Source organism: Balaenoptera ricei, chromosome 17, assembly GCF_028023285.1.
Source record: "Balaenoptera ricei isolate mBalRic1 chromosome 17, mBalRic1.hap2, whole genome shotgun sequence".
In the NCBI taxonomy this organism is placed as follows: domain Eukaryota; kingdom Metazoa; phylum Chordata; class Mammalia; order Artiodactyla; family Balaenopteridae; genus Balaenoptera; species Balaenoptera ricei.
The window spans coordinates 38,441,350-38,464,082 of record NC_082655.1 but is presented as its reverse complement, the minus strand read 5'-3'; the positions used below and the strand labels follow the sequence as shown (position 1 = coordinate 38,464,082).

Here is a 22,733-nt window from a genome sequence, read left to right as displayed (position 1 = left end):
TATTGTACTGCTAAAAAGCAAACCACAAAAGCACTTTCATGTCAGTCACAATCAAGCTTCAAACACGTGGACATGTTGAGTGTGCTCACGGGCTCAATCAACTCTAGCCGTTTTGAGGTACTGACTTCTCCAAAATGACCGTTCCCCGTTAGTTGTAGAATTGGAGGGGAAAAGTATGTCAATTACAGTGAATTCCACGGGATTAGGATTTGAAAATCTGAGGATGTGACACTTTGAAAAATGTTTCTTTATAGAGAGAAAAGTTGTCCCACCATCCATATTGGCAGGAAGGAAAGTGTCCAGTAATTCATGTTAATTAAAAAATAGCTAGAGGGTGTGGAGAAAAAGGAAGCCTCCTACCCTCCTACACTGTTGGTGGGAATGTAAATTGGTGCAGCCACTATGGAGAACAGTATGGAGGTTCCTTAAAAACTAAAAATAGAGTTGCCATGTGATCCAGCAATCCCACTCCTGGGCATACTTCCAGACGAAACTATAATTCAAAGAGATACATGCACACCCATGTTCATAGCAGCACTATTCACTATAGACAAGACGTGGAAGCAACCTAAACGTCCATCAACAGATGAATGGATAAAGAAGATGTGGTATATATATATATACAATGGAATATTACTCAGTCATAGAAAGAATGAAATAATGCCATTTGCAGCAACATGGATGGACCTAGAGATTATCATATTAAGGGAAGTAAATCAGACACAGAAAGACAAATATTGTATGTTTTCACTTATTTGTGGAATCTAAAAAAAATGATACAAATGAACTTATTTATAAAACAGAAATAGATTCACAGACATAGAAAACAAACTTGTGGTTACCAAAAGGAATAGCAGGGGGCAGGGGGTCGGAGAGATAAATTAGGAGTTTGGGATCAACATGTACACACTACTATATATAAAACAGGTAAACAACAAGGCCCTACTGTATAGCACAGGGAACTATACTCAATATCTTGTAATAACCTATAACGGAAAAGAGTCTGAAAAAAATACATATATATTATATATATATAACTAAATCTCTTTGCTGTACACTTGAAATTAACACAACATTGTAAATTAACTATACCTCAATTTTTAAGAAGGGAAAAAATTGCTATTGTCATTTATTGAAGATAATGAAATTGTAGGTAAAGTGCATAATTTCAAATGAGGAAATTTACCTGGATTAAGAACAATAATCTTTTCTTTTTTTAAAAAATAAATTTATTTATTTATTTACTTTTGGCTGCGTTGGGTCTTCCTTGCTTTCTCTAGTTGCAGCAAGCAGGGCCTACTCTTCGTTGTGGTGCATGGGCTTCTCATTGCGGTGGCTTCTCTTTGTTGTGGAGCACGGGCTCTAGGCGCTCGGGCTTCAGTAGTTGTGGCTCACGGGCTCTAGAGTGCAGGCTCAGTAGTTGTGGCGCACGGGCTTAGTCGCTCTGCGGCATGTGGGATCTTCTCGGACCAGGGCTCGAACCCGTGTCCCCTGCACCGGCAGGCGGATTCTTAACCACTGCGCCACCAGGGAAGCCCAATCTTTTCTTTTCTACATTTTTCTTGACGTACATTAGAGATTAAATTGAAAGGAGTCCAAAAAAGTAAAAATACTGTCATTGACAGGATTAACTCTGTATTATAAATGTAATAGTGCATTACATCATCATTAGCAATTTCTTTAGGAATACTCTGTGGCGTTCTCAAAAAATAAGGATGGGTGGAAAAGATGTTTCAAATAAAGTTTTTTAGGTTTTAGGAATGCTTTCAGCTGAGAGTGCATGAGCAGACACAAAATGAGAACTTCAGAGATTTATTTCACACATCTTATTTAGGCTGGTTTTGGGAAAAATGTGCTAAGGCAGACAACCCAGCAAGCCACTGAGAAAAGGGATATTTTCTGCATATTTCCAACATTAAAATAAACGTCCGTGTAAAGTGCCACTATCACAGGCAGCCCGTGAGGTTTAGAGCTCCAGTGACTTCATCCAGGCTGGCACCGAGCACAGGGCACTAAAGGACTGAGAGAATCCACAGCGTCGAGGTTTGTGGAACACTACAGGTCACTCTCTCATTGGCCTGTTTATGTTTTCTTTCATTTGTTTCTAATAAAAATCTTGGAGACCAAAGTTTCTGCTTGAGATGACTTCTCTGGAATTCCAAAAGGCCTCACCAGGGCTTTCTGGCTGTGCTATGACCATCATTTAATGGAATACAGACACATTTCAGCTTACAGCTTTATAATGGCACACAGAAATACACGAAACAACGTATATTCCACATCATGAATTTCAATTTGAGCAAAAGCCAGCATGTTAGGGAAAATGAGAGATGGAAAAGACTTACCAGTCATCTGCCTCATTCTCTCAGTGCAGTCAGCTTTCCAGCCTTAATTCAAATTAGCCCAGTCACAGGGTGACTGCTTCTCTTAGGAAATTATTCCAGGGCCAAGGAGACCTCACCGCTATTAATTTTATCATTCCATATAAAATTCCAAGTGTTTGATCTCATATAATTCATCTCAAATTTAACCTACTTATTACTCACTTCTATTCATCTGGGCAGTAATTAAGTAAAATAACAAGGTTGTATGTTTCATACAGTACCTGGCAAGGCGGATGCTCATTCAATATTAGTTTCTTATCTTTAACTATTTCTAAACTGTTGCCTGAATTTAACTTGGAAAAAGGTGATATATTCTCTGAACTCTTTTCTAATTACTTTAAATCAATATACTCAGAGGTATAGAACTGAAAAATGTCCATCACGTTTTTTTTTGTTTTGTTTTGTTTTTTTATAAATTTATTTATTTATTTTTGACTGTGTTGGATCTTCGTTGCTGCACGGGCTTTCTCTAGTTGCGGTGAGCAGGGGCTACTCTTCGTTGCGGTGCGTGGGCTTCTCATTGCTGTGGCTTCTCTTGCTGTGGAGCATGGGCTCTAGGCACGCAGGCTTCAGTAGTTGTGGCACGTGGGCTCAGTAGTTGTGGCTCGTGGGCTTAGCTGCTCCATGGCATGTGGGATCTTCCCGGACCAGGGCTTGAACCCATGTGCCCTGCATTGGCGGGCAGATTCTTAACCACTGCGCCACCAGGGAAGCCCTCTATTACGTTTTATTTCTCCCACCCCCCCCGCCCCTGCAACAATCTCCCTTCATATCCCATTCCTTTGCCACCCATAGACAAGTCAGTTTTATGCTAAGAAAGGTCTACCATGAACCTCCTTTAATTTTTTGTGGCTTCAACTCTTTGGATTGTTGATAACTTTATTATTTTTAATCATCTCAATGCTTACGCATAGCACAGATCACAGTCATGGGGATGAACAGAAAAATGAAAACATTAAATGTAAAGTCATGCTTTGTAGATACACAAATAATATAACTCAACCCCCCAAAGGACAAGCTTATAAACCTTTAAATATTTAGAGGAGTGAGTATTCACAAGTTCTTTGCAATGAAATGTTTAGCCATTATGCTTCATCGGGAATTGAAATCTTTTAAACAACACCCTAGAACAGAACAGAACACTTCTCGTCCAACATCCTAGAACAGAGCATCCTAGAATGCCCAATCCTCGTTTTATCAAAATTCAAATTCAAACCAATTCTGTGAGGCTGTATTGTGTGATTTCCTGCACCATGCTCTCCTGGAAAGAGCAGACAGCAGGCACACACAGTCACCAGTCTCCTGGGTCTCAGTTGAATGGCCAGAATGTATTAAAAAGGTCATTGTGAACACGATGAGAGTTGCCAAAGGGGAAGTATAGGGTCAAGTCTGCTACATGCAGTTGAGCAGGTTGTGCACTGCACAAATACACTACACCTGAGGGGGTACCACCCACATGTCAGATCTTGGTGACTTGTATATTTCTCAGGACAATTTTCTGACAGATGGCACCACAGTGTCCTGCTCTAATGAAATTATTGTATTATGATAATTTGCAGACAGACAGACAGAAATAGAGTATCATGAGAAAGGATGCCTTTTTCTAATTCACAAAGAGGCACCAAATAGCTGAGTAGAGGGCCCATGTAGGGTGCTTAGGGAGCAGAGAATAAGCCTGTTTAATTTAGTGTGGAAGCCCAGAAAGGCCTCCTGGGGAAGTGGGACAGGAAAGAGGAGCAGTAGTTTAAAATTTTATTACAAACTCCTCAGAATACTCAACTTATTTCTTTTTATTGGATTTCTGGTATAATAACTAGTTTCTCAGAAAACACTTTCTCAAATTGCAGTTAGACCTGAAAGACTCTCTGAAGTTAATTAGCAAGTGAACAAAAGTGCTTTGAAGCCAGAGCAAGAAGACAGAAAGTTGCACGCATGTCTCAGACTGCTATGTTTTTCCTTGGACAAATTTCTGTGTCTGTTTTTTAAATGTATTTGGTATTGGTAGGTTATTTGGAAATTTTGGCATTTTCCAACACGTTTTGGAGGGGAATATGTGGAAAAGTCAAAGGGTAAGTGCTGTTTAATGGCTGAACAAATGAGCTGTGAAGAGCCTACATTTCTGCTCCCTGAGAATTAATTACTGCATGGATAAGAACAATAAAAAGCATTTCTTGAAGTGGTTCATCCATTTTAGATAATTTAACCACCAGCCACCTTCAGGGGCATGGAAGTAAACTCTGTTATAAAGAATAAAGTACTGGACTTCCCTGGTGGCGCAGTGGTTAAGAATCCGCCTGCCAATGCAGGGCACGCGGGTTCGAGCCCTGGTCCAGGAAGATCCTACATACTGCAGCGCAACTAAGCCCGTGCGCCACAACTACTGAGCCTGCGCTCTAGAGCCCACGAGCCACAACTACTGAAGGCTCCGCGCCTAGAGCCCAAGCTCTGCAAGAAGAGAAGCCACCGCAATGAGAAGCCCGCGCACCGCAACAAAGAGTAGCCCCCGCTCGCCGCAACTAGAGAAAGCCTTCGCGCAGCAACGAAGACCCAACGCAGCCAAAAATAAATAAATTAAATAAATAAATTCAAAAAAAGAATAAAGTACTTTGTTTCTTTTTAATAATGATTATAAATCACAGTGACAATGGCTAGTTGTCACCGCACTATGTATCCTACACCGTTAAGTGTTTGTGTTTACTCAATTCTTCCCCATGACAACTTCTGAGGTAAGAACTATTTTTATCCCCACTTTACAGATGAGGGAGCTGAGGCATATACCCATTTAAATAACTTGCCCAAGGTCACAGAGCTTTCCAGGGGCAGAACTGAGATCTGAAGGCTGGCAGCGTGGTCCTAGAGCTTGCACTCTTCACCATTCTACTGCCCTGTAGAAGAGTATCCAGCCGAGGCTTTAGACGATGTTGAAAAACCATCCCTTAAGCTTTCTTAATTAATGGAAAAACAAACACAAGTCAACATCTAGAATTAATCAGACTGCCAGCATATAACCAGCATTTTAGTCAGAATAAGCTTTTGCCCTATTATTCACTGAGGAAGCCCTTCAGTGAGAAAAAGAGGGTAAAAGTACAAGGTGATACAAGGGCTCTGATCCTCTTTCTCCAAAAGCTGGACCCAGACTTGGGAATTCAGATCCGCCTGTACACCAGGATCACTCCCCACTATCCACTCCCCACTGCAGGCACCGGCCGGTTATCTACCCTGTTTGAGTCTCTAGGATGCTGTGACTGCTTGTGAGCATTGCTTGAAGAACTCTAAAGGGTTTTCTGCAAAACTGTTGTCCCTTGAGATACTTCTTATAAAGGCACCTTGTGGACAATAGGTTTGGGAAAGTTGGCTTACGGCATCTGCCTCTGAAAGACTGACAGCATGCCTGGGCCCATCCCAGGGCCTCAAGAAGTCCTCCACTAACGAAACCTGTGTCACGTTTTAAATCCAATATTGCGGAAACCTGTTTGCTTACAGAATTCTTTGTTTCTTAGAACACCTATGAAACCATCAGTAAAAGTAGTGCTTGAGAAATGCTGTCTCCAGGTAAGCATGTCAGTGTAGAGCAGCAGGCCACACAGATAGAGGGAAAGAAAGAATAGAAAGGAAGATGGTTCAAGGCAGGAACGTGGGTAGAGTGAGAACTGAAATATCCATGGTGCTTACTGTAATGCCAATCCTAAAAAAAAAAAAAAAAAAAAAAAAAAAATCTGTTCCACTGAAGTGTACAAAGGGAGGAGGAATTTTGATTATGTAAGACAAAACAGTGGGACTGACAATATTAGCAGCCTGGATGTAGTGAGATGGTGACTCACACAATTTATCCTTACTTCTGGAGAGGAGAAAAGGAACACAGTGTGTTGGTATGAACCAGGCTGCCCAAGGAGAATGAGGAAAATGGAAGAAAGTTCCTTCACTCAGACTTAAGAGCTAAAACTTTTTAAAAACTGTTCTGGACTTCAGTTTTCTTCCTTTCTTATTTTTTTTCCTTTTCAAATTTTGAAAGCCAGAAAAGAATATGCAATCTCTCATGCAACATTGCAACAGACATTATCTTTAAAAAAAAAAGAAAATTCAAAGAAAGGTTTGATTTCCCAAGAAATAATAGGGAAAATAAAATTTGTAGCTCAGTAAAGTGTAGACACTCTTCTGCCTCATCTGTAGACATAGCCATAAGATAACGTATTTATTAAAAAATACTGTCCCTTTTGCTTCAAGTTTTCTAGAGTTTCTAGAATCTTTATAAAGAATTATAAAAGTGGTAGGGGGCTGTTCTGGGGAAAATTCTCAATCACCAGCATCCCTTACCCACCCACAGCATTGCACAGTGACCTAAATTCAGTGCAAGAGTGCTGTGAGAATATTATGTATGAGCATATATTACTGTTTGCAAAGACTGTAAAGCAGGAAACGATTTGTGTTTGAGGCTATAAGTTTACTTCTTGGAATCATTTTAAATGGGCAGAGAGGGAGGTTGCTAAAAATGTTCTAAAGTTGAAACATTAATCCAGGCTAGGAGCAGACAAAGAAAAATGATCTGTAGCATTGAGAAAAGCCCATCTCCAAGTCTGAAGGTGGGTGGACATCCCCCTCCCCCCAGGGAGCTTGGGGAGGACAGGTCACTGTCCGAGGGGAAGGTGGTTAAACTTAAAACTTCCCGTTATTAATGAGAGTTTCGAGCAAGTCATGCCAAAATGAGCAGCTTCACAGGCGTCTTCATTGAAGGTCTGTGAGGAGTATCAAGGCTGGCCCTTCATCTCTGGCAATTTCCGAATTCTCACTTCAGGTCCCAAGAGGCCTGGCTAATATTTCATTTCTGTGAGATCGCTGATCTTTATAATAAATCTAGCACATCCCCCTTTCTTTGTGCTAGTTGGAATGGCTCTTTTCTTCTCATTCCCAGAAAAAAGGTTTCCCAGGACTGGGGAACTAGAGGTAAATGGAGAATTTCAGTACAGTGTGGCTCACACACTCAACCCTCCCCCGCCAGGCATCTGTTTGATCTGCACGGACACTTTTGTCTTTGGATATTGCATGGAAACTGAGCATGAAGCAGAATAAGAAACAAAACTAAAGATCAGCTCTAAATAGATACTCGCTGTGAAAAATAATACAACATTTTCAGAACAATTGGGGCCTGTAGAGGCCCCAAGGTGACAATGTAACTATACTTTTTATCTATTATTTCTCAAATTTTGAGAAGAAAAAAATATCCAGAACGTCCACGTACGCAGTATGTGCAGTAGTAAATAGAAGATAAGATATCCTCAAATTGCTGATTGTATCTGAATGTTAAAAATGTCAAATGAAAAAGAAAAAAGAAAAAAAATGTCAAATGATTACATAAATTGTGTGCCTATTCAGAGTAGGGTGATTTTAACTGAGCAATTTCTAGAAAGCCAAAAAAGTGTTCTTTGCTAACTATTCTACTATTGTACATCATGAAAGTATTTTAAATAAGATATTTTAAATTATTAAGAAGGGGAAACTACTTTCAAAATGAAATAAATTTCTCTTTGAGTATACATTATTTCAGTTTAAACTATGCTTTTTTTTTTAAAGACTATCATATAATTTTTTGGAGAAATATTACAATTGGGATATGTGGGTGCACATTATGCTTGATCTAGTTGCTACCAGACAATAGCCATCAACTTGTTTCTATTTCAATGAAGATTCCAAATTCACAGAAACTTAGAAACATGCTGTTTCCATAGCAGCAGATAAAGGGTGAAACAAAAGATTTTATTGATTTTAACATGGCTTAGAGAATTTGTTCTCTTTTTTAGCAGTAATTTTTGCTTTTTTTTTTCTTAGTCTTCACCAACATCTCATATTTTCTTTTCTAAATGTATTTAGTAAGTCATATAAATTTTGAAAGTAGGATAATTGTGACATTACTGTAAAATTACACATTCTTTCTTTTTTTAAATTTATTTATTTGTTTTTTTTCTTTCCTTTAATTTTTGGCTTTGTTGGGTCTTTGTTGCTGTGCGCAAGCTTTCTCCAGTTGCGGCAAGCGGGGGCTACTCTTCTTTGCGGTGCGCGGGCCTCTCATTGCGGTGGCTTCTCTTCTTGTGGAGCACAGGCTCCAGGCGCACGGGCTTCCGTAGTTGTAGCACACGGGCTCAAGTAGTTGTGGCTCGCGGGGTCTAGAGCACAGGCTCAGTAGTTGTGGTGCACGGGCTTAGTTGCTCCACGGCATGTGGGATCTTCCCAGACCAGGGCTCAAACCCGTGTCCCCTGCACTGGCAGGCGGATCCTTAACCACTGTGCCACCAGGGAAGCCCTAAAATTACACATTCTTATAGTAATGTAGAATAACCAATATCGAATTCTTTATTTTTTTTAACATCTTTATTGGAGCATAATTGCTTTACATTGTTGTGTTAGTTTCTGCTTTATAACAAAGTGAATCAGTTATACATATACATATATCCCCATATCTCTTCCCTCTTGCGTCTCCCTCCCTCCCACCCTCCCTATCCCACCCCTCTAGGTGGTCACAAAGCACCGAGCTGATCTCCCTGTGCTATGTGGCTGCTTCCCACTAGCCATCTGTTTTACATTTGGTAGTGTATGTATGTCCATGCCACTCTCTCACTTCGTCCCAGCTTCCCCTTCCCCCTCCCCGTGTCCTCAAGTCCATTCTCTATGTCTGTGTCTTTATTCCTGTCCTGCCTCTAGGTTTTTCAGAACCTTTTTTTTTTTTTTTAGATTCCATATATATGTGTTAGCGTACGGTATTTGCTTTTCTCTTTCTGACTTACTTTACTCTGTATGACAGATTCTAGGTCCATCCACCTCACTACAAATAACTCAATTTCATTTCTTTTTATGGCTGAGTAATATTCCATTGTATATACGTGCCACATCTTCTTTATCCATTCATCGGTCAATGGACACTTAGGTTGCTTCCATGTCCTGGCTATTGTAAATAGTGCTACAATGAACATCGTGGTATGTGACTCTTTTTCAGTTATGGTTTTCTCAGGGTATATGCCCAGTAGTGGGATGGCTGGGTCATATGGTAGTTCTATTTTTAGTTTTTTAAGAAACCTCCATAGTGTTCTCCATAGTGGCTGTATCAATTTACATTCCCACCAACAGTGCAATAAGGTTCCCTTTTCTCCACACACCCTCCAGCATTTATTGTTTGTAGATTTTTTGATGATGGCCATTCTGACTGGTGTGAGGTGATACCTCATTGTAGTTTTGATTTGCATTTCTCTGATGATTAGTGATGTTGAGCATCCTTTCATGTGTTTGTTGGCAATCTGTACATCTTCTTTGGAGAAATGTCTATTTAGGTCTTCTGCCCATTTTTGGATTGGGTTGTTTGTGTTTTTGATATTGAGCTGCATGAGCTGCTTGTATATTTTGGAGATTTTTCCTTTGTCAGTTGCTTCACTTGCAAATATTTTCTGCCATTATGAGGGTTGTCTTTTCGTCTTGTTTATGGTTTCCTTTGCTGTGCAAAAGCTTTTAAGTTTCATTAGGTCCCATTTGTTTGTTTTTATTTCTAATTCTTAATGTAAAAGAGATGCTAAACTATGGATCAGGCATCAAGGACTCTACGTGTAATGTCAGTTTAGCATATGAATAAAACATAACATTTGGGCTTCCCTGGTGGCGCAGTGGTTGAGAGTCTGCCTGCCAATGCAGGGGACACGGGTTCGAGCCCTGGTCTCGGAAGATCCCACATGCCGTGGAGCGGCTGGGCCCGTGAGCCACAGCTACTGAGCCTGCGCGTCTGGAGCCTGTGCTCCGCAACAAGAGAGGCCGCGATAGTGAGAGGCCCGCGCACTGCGATGAAGAGTGGCCCCCACTTGCCGCAACTAGAGAAAGCCCTCACACAGAAACGAAGACCCAACACAGCCATGAATAAATAGATAAAATTAAAAAAAAAAATAGGAATGCCCCATGTAGTAAACAGAAATCTATTTCCAAAAAAAAAAAAAAAATAACATTTTATTACAAATGCTTTAAGATTATTCATTAATGATTAAAAAGCATGGTATAACATTTTCTGTTACTGTTAATTTCATTTATTAAGACTCAGACACCGAGAATCAGGCTTTTAAACATAGATGTTACGGCTACAAAATGCAAGTTTCTTTGCGGTTAACGTGGCACCATGACAGTGAATAACTGAAATTGGTAGTATAATTGTTCCAAGTTAACATGTTAAGAAAACAGGAAACGACTTTTTTCTTTTGTGCATGTGTTGTTTAAGTTGTATGTTTTTTTGCCAACTATTTTGATCTCTTAAAATTTCTATTTGTCAAAACACAGAAAAATGGCTCACCTGTAACAGACATACAGCCTAATGGAGCAATGAGAGTAATGGGGGCAAATCCATAGGCTGCAAAGTTTCCTGTCTCTCCCACAGCCATCAGTACGATGCTGCCCCACCACAGCACGCTCTTGAAGTACGGCCTTGGGTGTTCTTGGTGCGCCAACTGAAGATGCGAATATTTCTGGAAGTACATCACGATGTAAATAAGAAAATATTTCCACCCAACCAAAACTTGCCTTGAAATTTTTGGTCCTATAAAATTGCTTCATGGTTTTTAAATTTATTTGCAGATTATTATAGAGCAATTATTACGGTTTTCTGTTTGTTCCAAACATATTAACAGAAGTGAATCATACTGATATAGCATTTTATAGTTTAAAGGGCCTTCTCACATATTGCTTAATTCTCATAACAACTCTGTGAAGTAAATATCATTATTACTATCTAAAGACGGAGTGTGTGTTAAGGAGTTAAGTGACTTTTTAGTCCACCACACCAAAATACTTCTTTTAGATTGTCAAAAAAATTCAAATGCTGAAATAAAGATAATAAATTACTAAAGAAACACCTTTGGAAAAGGGATTCAAATCTATGCGTCAAAGTTGCTACCACAATAAGCATAACAGGGCAGAAAGCTCTGGTAGCAGAGGGTTGGGATGGGGGAACTCATTTATATCTGGTTTGAGTATTTCTTTGTATTGGAAATGTATGAATTCCTGGAAACTGGCCATTAAATAAAGCTCTATTTCCCTATTGATTTTATGATAACTGAACTTACTTCCTTAAGAAGTATGTACAATTCTAGATTACTTTAAAATCTTTTCTTTAAAATTCTTTTAAAATTTCAGAAGTTATTTAGAAAATAATAAAAGTACTATAAGAAAACGTAGAACATTAAAATAAATCTTGGCTTATGCCAAGATATGAACATCTTTTTATTTATTTATTTATTTATGGCTGTGTTGGGTCTTCGTTTCTGTGCGAGGGCTTTCTCTAGTTGTGGCAAGCGGGGGCCACTCTTCATCGCGGTGCACGGGCCTCTCAATATCGTGGCCTCTCTTGTTGCGGAGCACAGGCTCCAGATGCGCAGGCTCAGTAATTGTGGCTCACGGGCCTAGTTGCTCTGCGGCATGTGGGATCTTCCCAGACCAGGGCTCGAACCCGTGTCCCCTGCATTGGCAGGCGGATTCTCAACCACTGCGCCACCAGGGAAGCCCCTGAACAGCTTTTTAAGTGTGATACAAATTCACAGGCGCCTGGTCTGGGGTACACAATACTATTAAGAGGCTTACAAAACATTTAATCTCTTTTAAAATCAGAAGAAGAAAAAAGATGGACACAATCTAGCCTGGATTATATTTGTCTTTATATCAATGAGGTCATAAGATATACTTTCTTTAATGGAGGAAGAAGTCCAAGAAGGCAAAAGTGCCTGAGGCTCATTGAAGTCATAATATGTCCCTGGATCAAACTACAGAGTTAGAAAAATAAGCTTCTTCTTACCTGAATATTTAGGGAAATGCTGATTACCAAGTTTCCTAAAATGGCCAGCAAAACTCCAAAAAGGTGAATCTATAAAAGAAAATGTTTTATTTAAATGGTACTTTAAATAGCACTTGTAAGATATTTACCAAAAAAATTACGAAAATTTAAGTTGATACATTCATTCATTTGTTCATTCATTCAGCAAATATTTACTTAGCACCCGTTTGCCAGGGTCATTTGGAATATGAATGATGGTTTTATTAGGATTAATTTTTCACTTTAGTCAAATATTATTTTTTATAACTAGTTCAGTCCTTTACTGAATTCTCTAGATATGTGCTTCATTCACTAAAATAAACAGTCATCAGGTTCTGACTTTTTCCCACTAAGATGCTTCTATTTATCCTGTCTGCCAATTTCCTCAGCAACCTCTCTGATCGGGGTGTTCATTGCCTCAAGTATGGACTATATAATTTTTTCTGTTCTCCCCCTTTTCTTTCTCTTAAGATATTCTGGAAGACTGTGGTATGAAAGAAAGATCATTGGCTTTGGGGTTAAAGGATGAACCTGAGATTCAGATCTGCTATTTTCTAATGGGCGACATTGAGTAAGTTACTTCAGCTCCCCGGCCTCAGTAAACAGGGGATGTTGGATAAGATGTTTCCAAAAATCCCTTTATCTCTAAACTGCTATGAACCTCACTGGAGACAGACTAAATTTTCCCGCCACTCTGCTGGTCAAGAACCCACAATGTCTCTCTACAGACAATTATATTAAATACAAAACTACTGTACCAGCTCCCCATAATCGGTCTTCATCCTGACCATCCAATTGTCCACAGCACACTTTAATGTGCTCCCTCTACCTTGGGTACCTGGCTCCTGACTTCTCCAGTCAGATGCCATACTTTTTCTCATGTCATTCCTCTCACCCAGACAGAGCATCTTCTTCCCTCAGCCCATTTCAATCAGACCTCACCCTCCTGGCCATCGGAGCTCCACCTCCTTACGACCTTCTCAGACACCACAGCTCATCTTTACTTTCTCAGACTCTAAATGGTGAACATCCCTTATTTCTTCTTTTATATTGTCAGGTGTATCATTAGGCTCTATAAATAGACGGCAAATTCTCTGAGGGAAGGGAATCATGTCTAAGACTTCCATTGGGTCTTCTACATCATCTACTATACAAAATGAGGGGCTTAAAAAAATACTTGCTCGAGAAAGTAGAGAGTGGTTTAAAACAAGAACTGCAGAGGTTAAAAAACAAGTTCTGACACATTGCCCAAGATCTATCTTTACTATAGATAGCATATGTATTATTTGATGACTTCAAAAGATGCATATTCTGCTCCTATCTAGGTACAAAGATGTAATATCTTCTAGCAGTAAAAATTAGCAATGATAGAAGGGCTCTTCCCCCTTCTTCTTCTACAGTACATAACTTCTAGCTAGCTTCAAATTCCAAGGAGTTATTTGAATTTCAAATGAACATTACAACCACAAGGAACCCTTTTCAGAATGCAAAATGTCTTTGAAGTTTTAGAACTTCATTATATGTGCTGAAGTGAAATTCAGTATTTCTAAAAAACGAAGCAGGAAAGTTGAAAACCCATTTAATAGTTGACATATAATATCCATAGTCTTTAATCAGTTAAGAATTTTCTTTTCCTAATAAAAGCAGTTGGCAATAATTTTGATCACTATTCCTCATGGGGAACAACTGTATCATAATATATTGTGCTATTTCCATGCTTTCGATTTACAATTGACTGCATTTGGCAGTAATCAGGAAAATAAAAATTCAGAAGAAGTTTGGGATTGAATGGATAATTATGAAAATCTTCTATAATTATAAAAGTAAATTGTTGAATAGAAATAACTTACTTCAAAATTCTTTAAATGATTCACTGAGTAGTTTAAACACCACCAGGCCAAGTGTTTAGAAATTGGTTAGCAGGATTTCACAATGATTTCTTGGATATAACATGAAAAGCACAGGCAACAGAAGAAAAAATAGATAAGCTGGACTTTATCAAGATTAAAATCTTTTGTGCACCAAAGGACACTATTAGCAGAATGAAAGGCAACCCACACAATGGGAGAAAATATTTGCAAATCACGTATCTGATAAAGATTGATATCTAGAATATATAAAGAACCCCTACAACTCAACAACAAAAAAATAAACAATGCAACTGAAAAATGGTCAAAGAACTCAAATAGACTTTTCTTCAAAGAAGATATATAAATGGGCAATAGGCACATGAAAAGATGCTCAACAGCACTAATCATTAGGGAAATGCAAATCAAAACCACAATAAGCTACCACTTCACACCCATTAGGAGAGCTACAATTAAAAAGAAAAACAACAGAAAATAACAAGTGTTGGTAAGGATGTGGAGAAATTGAAACCCTAGTTCATTGTTGGTGGGGATGTAAAATGGTACAGCTGCTGATCTCATAACATATACAAAAATTAACTCAAAATTAACCAAAAGACCTAAATGTAGGAGCCAAAACTATAAAATTCTCAGAAGAAAACATAAGGGTAAATCTTTGTGACCTTGGATTTGGCCATGGATTCCCATAGATAAGACATCAAAAGCGTAAGCAACAAAGAAAAAATAATTGGACCTCATCAATATTCAAAAACTTTGTTTCAAAGGGCACTATCAAGGAAAGTGAAAAGATAATGCACAAAATGGGAGAAAATATCTGGAAATCATATATCTGACAAGGGACTTATACCTAGACTATATAAAGAACACTTACAATGCAATAATAAAAAGACAAATGACCCAATTAAAAATGGGCAAAGGATCTGAATAGACATTTCTCCAAAGAAGACAAATGGCTAACAAGTACATTGAAAAGATGTTCAACATCACTAGTCATCAGGGATTGCAAATCAAAACCACAGTGATATACCACTTCATACCAAATAATATAGCTATAATAAAAAAAGTCAGATAATAACAAGTGTTAGTAAGGATGTAGATAAATCAGAACCCTCAAACACTGCTCATGGAAATATATAATGGTGCAACCACTTTGGAAAACAGTCTGGAAGTTCTTCAAAAAGTTAAGCATGGAATTTGACTCAGCAATTCCATGCCGAGGTATATATCCAAGAGAAACGAAAACATATATCCACACAAAAACTTGTACACAAATTTACATACCAGTATTGTTCATATGACAGCTAACGGCTGGGGGTAATGATTGTACAACTCAGTGAATTGTACAATTTAAATGAGTGGATTATATGATATGTGAATTATATTTCAATAAGTTGTTATAAAAAATAATTTTAAAAACACAAAGCATTTACATCTTTTTTTTTTTTGCCCAAAGAAATAAAATATTACAAATGTAACTAGCTCTATTTCAGTCTCTTCTTCCTCCCAGAGATAAGTGATTTTTTTTTCTGAAGTTGATACAAATATATTTCTTTCTTTCCTCGATTAATTTTTATTATCTATTTTGTTTACTCAGCTTTTCTTTTTTTCATCGTTTTCATTTGGACTCTTAACTCATTAGCTTTTTCTGTTTCTTTCTATCATGCAAATAGGGCTTTACATTTCCCTCTAAGTACACCCTCTGTTTTAGCTGCCCACATAGTTTTGGCATGTACAGTTTTCATTGGCATTTAGTTCTAAATATTTCCTGATTATCTCATCATTTTTATCTGAGCCTTATATTATTCAGAGATGTGTTTTTTAATATTTCTAAATGAATGGGGTGTTGATTATCACTTTATTACTAATTTCTAATTTTACTGAGTTGTGGGCAGAAAATACTCTGTGTGTATATTAACATTTGCTTTTGACCTATTATACAGTGTAAATTGGAATTTGTTTTGTGACCTGCTGGTGTAGGGTCAAGTTTATGAGTGTTCCATGTATGTTTGAAAATAAAGTATTTAAAAGTTGAGTTAATACAATTTATATATCCTTCCTATCTATCTATCTATCCATTCATCTATCTATCTCTCCTTCCTATCTATCTATCCATTCATCTATCTCCATTAAGTCATTGTTCAAATCTTTGATATTCTTACTAAATTTTGGATTGCTTTGTCTATCAATTGCCTAGGGAGGTATGTTAAAAATCTACTCAAACATGTATTTATATATTTTAAGACTATAGTCCTAGGTGTATACAAGATCAGGATTGTTTTATCTTCCCAGCTAACTGTTCTTTTTAAAAATTTTTTTAATTTTTATTTATTTATTTACTTATGTTTATTATTTATTTATTTATTTATTTCTTATTAGTCATCCATTTTATACACATCAGTGTACACATGTCAATCCCAATCTCCCAATTCATCACACCACCCCCCACCCCCATAATTGTTCCTTTTATCATTAGGTTTTTTCTTTAAAATCTATTTTAGCTGATATTACTGTAGCTGCTTTCTTTTGATATTTGCTACTTTCCACATCACTTTAACATTTTTGCATCATATTTTAGTCAAGTCTCTTATACATAGAAAATAACTAGATTAAAAAAAAAACCTGAGACTTTGTCAGATGGGGAGGTTAGTCCATTTTGTTTACTGTGATTATAAATATATTTTCCTTTATTTCTATCTTTTTTTGTTTGTAGTTATCTTGCTTTTTCTTTGCTTTCTAATTTCTTTTTTCCTGCATCCTGTTGAAATGATTGAGTTTTCTTTATTCTTTTCTTTCCCCTACTCTTCTAGCTAGGAAGTTACACATCTTATTTATATTCTTTCAGTAATTACCGTTAAATGTTTTTAATTTTGAAATAATTATGGACTCACAGTAGGTTGCAAAGAAATGTCCAGGTAGGTCCAGGCGCTCTTCCCCCAGGCCTCCCCTTGATGTTAACATTTTACACAACTACAATCCAATATCTATGGTTCTCTCTATTCTCTCCACGTGGAACTCCTCTTACAAGTATGTTGGACTTTTTAATTCTTGTTTCCTAAAATAGCTCTCATATTTTCCAACTCTTTATCTCTTTGTACTGAGTTATGGATAAAATACTGCATTTTATACAAATTGAAGGTTTGCGGCAACCCTGCAACAAGCAGGTCTATCAGCGTCATTTTTCCAACAGCATTTGCTCACTTTGTGTCTCTGTGTCACATTTTGGTAATTCTTGCAATATTTCAAACTTTTTCATTATCATAGTATTTGTTACGGTGATCTGTGATCAGTGATCTTTGATGTTACTATTGCAAAAAGATTATGACACATTGAAGGCTCAGATGATGGTTAGCATTTCTTAGCAATAAAGTGTTTTTTAATCAATATACATTGTTTTTTTAGACATGATGCAATATGCAATATAATTGCACATTTAACAGACTACTGTAAGTGTAAATATAACTCTTACATGCACTGGGAAACCAAAAAATTCATGTGACTCACTTTGTTGTGATACTTGCTTTATTGCGGTGGTCTGGAACTGAACGTGCAATATCTCGGAAGTACGCCAGTACACATTATAAACTGGTATATCTTATTCTTCGTTTTTCTGAATATTTACCTAATTATTCAAGGTTAATTGCATGCTCATTAAATTCATTTGGCACATACCTGTAAAGAGTAGTAATTCAGTAAATCCTCATTAATGCCCCTAATTGTTGGGGAGGGAAGGTTCAAATTTGCAATGTTTCTTAAAAAAGGTGTTTAATTACCTTCAAGGACATAGACTGACTTGAGGCAAGCATTACTAAATGCTGTTTCCAATTAGAGGCTCTGGTAAATGTGCTTTCATGACTACAAAATCCTCACCTGCAATCAGAAGTGTCATTTGCATACAATGAGCAGCCCTTATAAACTTGCCTTTTAAATTAAAGACATCTAGTTTACTTCACTACTTTATTCAGAGTGTTATCTGATTTCTAGCATATTAGAATTAGTGGAAACTCAGAGCTCCTCTCTCCCCCGCCCTCTTTTCTCCCCTCCCTGTTGATCTGGAGACTGGTGGTCAGGAAAGAGAAGAGAGGGCCAGAGAAGGAAAGTGACTTGTGCAAAGTCACACAGCTAGATAGATACCAGGCAAATTCTGGCCCCAAGGCACCCAGCTCATGTCTGAATCACCATTTCTTCACAGACTGCAATAGGTAACCATCTGGCTAGTCAATGCCAATTTGCCACAGTTTTAAAATTAGCAGGATCTGTTTCTTTTTCTCAGTGCAAATAAAATAAAGCAAAGATAATAGTTAGAAGGAAAGGTTGCCCCACATCTTAACAATGCAGCTAGAAGTACAGACCAGAAACACAGAAAGATGCCCTTAATTTTTGCCATGCTCACTCCTGTCAGTACTGTAGCTCAATTTCTGGCTGTTCCAGGGTGGCTTGACAAATAGACGGTGGGAGCCACAGCAAACAATTTATGGAGAATGAGGTTCAAAATATCAGCACTAATGAGTAGTAAGGATGTTTTTGTTTTATTTGGAATAACAATCTTATCTCCTACTTTTTGGTGCCAGAATGTTCTTTAGGTATTTCACATAAAGTTATTGACCTGTAATCCATGGGTGGGGCAGTTTGGCCAGATGGCAATGGGATATGATAACAGGGATGTGTGGAACTGGTCATAGTCTATCCCAGTTCTGGCTTTGAACTCAACCATATTCCTGGCTCTGCCTTCAAAACATAAATCTGGAATCAGACCCAGTGGAGCTAGTACATGGTTCAAAAGAACCATAGATTCAGAGCTAGCCTTGAACACTGTTAATAGTCATATTCAACTCACAACTAGAATAATATTACCTCCTGTTCCAGGCAGTAAAATATCCCTGAACATGGACATGAGCGATCCAGTTTCGAATACCAGAAATACCACAGGTTAAGTGATTTAGGTCAACTAATCACTGCAGGAATGATCTTAAGAGCCTGAGCCTGAAAGGGAATGATATACCTGAGAAATGAACATTCAGGTCACTTCATCTCACAGGAAACTCTTATGAATGAGCTGGGGTTGTTTTTTATTTGCACCTAGTAAACAGGTAGACACACATCTACTTCCAGAAAGTTGGGAGGGGATAGGAGGACATCCAAAATCTTGGTGATACATCCTTAAGTTTCTAGGAGTGAAGACTCATAATGTGTGCAACTTACTTTCAAATGATACATGACAATATAAAATAAAAAACAGAGGGATAGAGAGAGAGAACAAACAAATATTTCACAATGTTAGCAACAGGTGAATCTCCACGTGAAGGACATATGGTGTTTACTGTATTATTCTTCTGAATTATCTATAGGTTGGAAACTTTTCAAACTAAGAAGTTAAAAAATTCTGCTTTATATATTCAATGAAATTAAAGAGAATATGGATTCATTGAAAAAGAGTTAAAAGAGGAGATGATAACAAGGAAAGAAATAAAAGCAAGAAATAAAAAGGAAGCTGGCTGAACCAAGGAAAGAGATTAAGCAGAAAAATAAAACCACGGCACAGCTTAAAACCACAGGTAGACACTGCTTGGGAAAAACACACAAGCTGGAGGAAAAGGACATGAAATGGAAGTGATCAGAGAGAAGATGGTAGATATGGGAGACAGACAACTCGAAGCCCACACCAGAAGCTATTCACTCAGTCGTGCACCCATTTGGTATTTATTTAGTAACTGCTAAATATTAGGTCCTATTTCAGGAACTAAGGATGCAAAGTATCCTCGATAAGCTCAGAAGAGGTAGAAAAAGCGACCGATAACAGACTACCACCTGTGAAATCTATAATAGAGGTACGTTCTGTAGAACCCATGGGAACAGAAGGGACAAAGTACACATCTGCCTAGGTTGCAGAGTATGTTAGCTTCCTGTGACTGCTGTAACAAATTAGCGCAAACCTGGTGGCTTAAAACAACAGAAATTTATTCTCTCACAGTTCTGGAGCCCAGAAGCCCAAAATAAATTTCACTGGGTTGAAATCAAGATGGCAGGGCCCACATTCCAAGAAGTTCAGTTGCTAGTTCATAGGGTATGCATACGTCTGGGTTTTATAATCACTCACAAAGATTTTTCTAAAATGTTATATAGTAGTAAATAACATTTCCAGGTGCCTCTCTCCACCTCCAACACTTGGTATCTTGGTATTGCAATTTTTTTTAAGTTTAGCTATTCTGGAGAACCTCACATCTCATTATGGTTTAAATTTCCATTTTTATAATGACCAATGATGTTGAACCTTCAGATCATCTTATAAACCACTTGGCTCTCTTGTTTCATTAAATGTTTTTCCAGACTGTCCAATTTTTAATTTATGGTGGCAGTCTTTTTGTACTTGATGTGTCAGAGTACTTTATCCCCAATATGATTTCCTTTTGAATATATGCATTCCATACAACTTTTCTCACTCTGTGTCTTGCCTCTTTTTGCATAGAAACTTTTAAGTAATAAACGGACTTAAATATACTCTATTGAGGAAGTAAACTTATTGATCCTTAACTTTATGTGTGGTACCCTTTATATCTGGGTTAAAAGGTCATGAGAAAACTTCCTACATTTTTTTCTAGAAGCCTTATTTAAAATAACATTTTGCATATAGGTGCACAGACTGGAACTTGTTTGCCTATGCTGTGATATAAGGCTCTTTTGCTGTTTCCCATTTACTGTTTACCTAATCTGTTTAGTTATTAATTTCAGTCATTAAAATTTTTATTTCAAGGATTAAAGAAAAAAAAAAATGGCAGGGCCACACTCTCTCTAGAGGCTTTAAGGGAGAATCCATTCCTTGCCTCCCCCAGTTTCTGGTAGCTGCTGACATATCCTTGGATTATGGTTATATCACTCTAATCTCTGTCTCTGTGGCCACATTGCCTTCCTCTTCCACATGAAATCTCCCTGGGTCTTCCTCTTATAAAAAGATACATGTGACAGCATTTAGGGTCCATCCAGATAATCCAGGATAATCATCCCACCTCAAGATCTTTAATTTAATCACATCTGCACGACTCCAGTATAGCTGGACCGGAGAGGCAGGCAGGAGCCTTTTCGTGCCATGGATCTGCTGGTGGTGCTACAACACGCAGGGCTCTAAACCAGAGAATGTTAGGTCCAGCCGTGACTTTTAGAAGACTCATCCTGGCTACAGTGTGGAGGATGGACTAGGAGGGAGCAAGACGGGGAACAGGAAAACCAATTAGGAGACACTTCGGGATCTCAGAGAAGAAGTAGGGGACATGTGGAGAGTGAATTACAACAGGGCCATCGAGGAACAATATTCATATTCATCCCAGCAAACACTGGAGGCAACCTGAAATATGAAATGCTTTTTAGATTACCGAATGGGTTGGACTATTCTTACCACTAATCTCCTTTGCCCTTGTAGATAATTGCGTTGTCTGCAGTACTAACCCAAACTAAGTTAAAACTATAATCCCATACGTGAAAAAGAAGAAAGGAAAATTTTCAGTCAGGAACAGATTTTTAATTTGTTATCTTGGTTTTTGTATGCTATACAGTTATTGCCTTTCTATCCTGAGAAACTCTCATGACACTGGATCCAAATCTGGTGATTTAGAGCCAACAGAAAAGGTCAGGGTTACATACCACAGTATATCGTTGCTATTCTACAAGCTGTCCCATGCCAATTTTTAATCAACCTTAAAACCTAGGCAGAAAAGCCCAACATATTGCCTTTCCATACAATTAAGCACTATTACATTTTGTCTTTTACTCGGGAACACATTTACTTACATAACTGTACATTCATTATTTTAAAAAACTGAACTCCATTAAGGATAAGCCTTACTAAGCTTACTAAGAAGCCACCGTGTTTTTTTGCTTTTGAGAAATTTAAGTTGCAGCAGAACAAATTTATGGGAAAAATTTAATAAGACATCCTTTGGGGGCTTTTAACACTTTGTTAAAAGGACAGCAACAATAGTCAAGGAAGGTGTGATATCACTTAAGGAAATCTTAAACTTGGTTCTATTACAAAACAAATCAACCCCATTTAACACTGGAAAGGCGAATCTTTGAAACAAGGACAGACATGCTGAACACAAAGAATGCTATTGTTTGCATCCAGATCAAGATGAGGTCCCATTACTTTCAAATTTTTCAAGAACATATTCATAATAATAATTTAAAAAATCTGTCATCTTTTGTTTCCAAAGAAGCAGGATTGCAGGCTGCCTTTTGCAGGGCCAGCCCAGGGTTTGCGAGAGGCTTCCTACCCTAAAGTTGGAAACTTGGGAGCTCACTGAATGACAGCTCTTTCCCCAACACCTGCTTAGGTTTCAAGAGTCTATGTCCGTTTTGAGAGCAATGCCTGCCTTGAACTCTGGCTGTATTTTGCCAGCTCCATCCTCCTGGAGACTAAACTCTATTGTCTATGTCAGGCCCCAGCCACTGGGTGAGTTTGTGCCTCAGTATGGGGGAGGGATCATGACATTGCCACTCACTGACACATATCTGCCAGGCCACCCACCAGACCAGATCTTTCTGACATCAAGGCAGGAATCAAGTTCAAATTTTCTCCTCTGGGACACTCTGACTTGGACTCTTCATTGCCTCTAAAGGGTCAGTCCTCATAGCCAAGATAATTTCCCCCATTCCTGGCAAAATTCT

General features: G+C 38.0%; 2 protein-coding genes across 6 annotated transcripts in view; both read right to left on the bottom strand.

Moving 5' to 3' along the window:
• Window positions 1-22,733, bottom strand: part of RPL30 (ribosomal protein L30) — a 451,366-nt gene that overhangs the window by 160,012 nt on the left and 268,621 nt on the right. The window lies entirely within an intron of this gene.
• NIPAL2 (NIPA like domain containing 2) overlaps window positions 1-22,733 on the bottom strand; it is a 69,591-nt gene that overhangs the window by 38,058 nt on the left and 8,800 nt on the right. For all 5 annotated transcript variants that reach the window (XR_009498465.1, XM_059901782.1, XM_059901781.1 and 2 more), the window contains 2 exons: window positions 12,193-12,261; window positions 10,699-10,870 (listed from right to left, as the gene is read on the bottom strand). Coding sequence is in view for 4 of the 5 variants with exons in the window: in XM_059901782.1 (XP_059757765.1) it covers window positions 10,699-10,870; window positions 12,193-12,261 (241 nt within the window). In the remaining variant the exon portion in view is untranslated. The remainder of the gene's footprint in view (window positions 1-10,698; window positions 10,871-12,192; window positions 12,262-22,733) is intronic.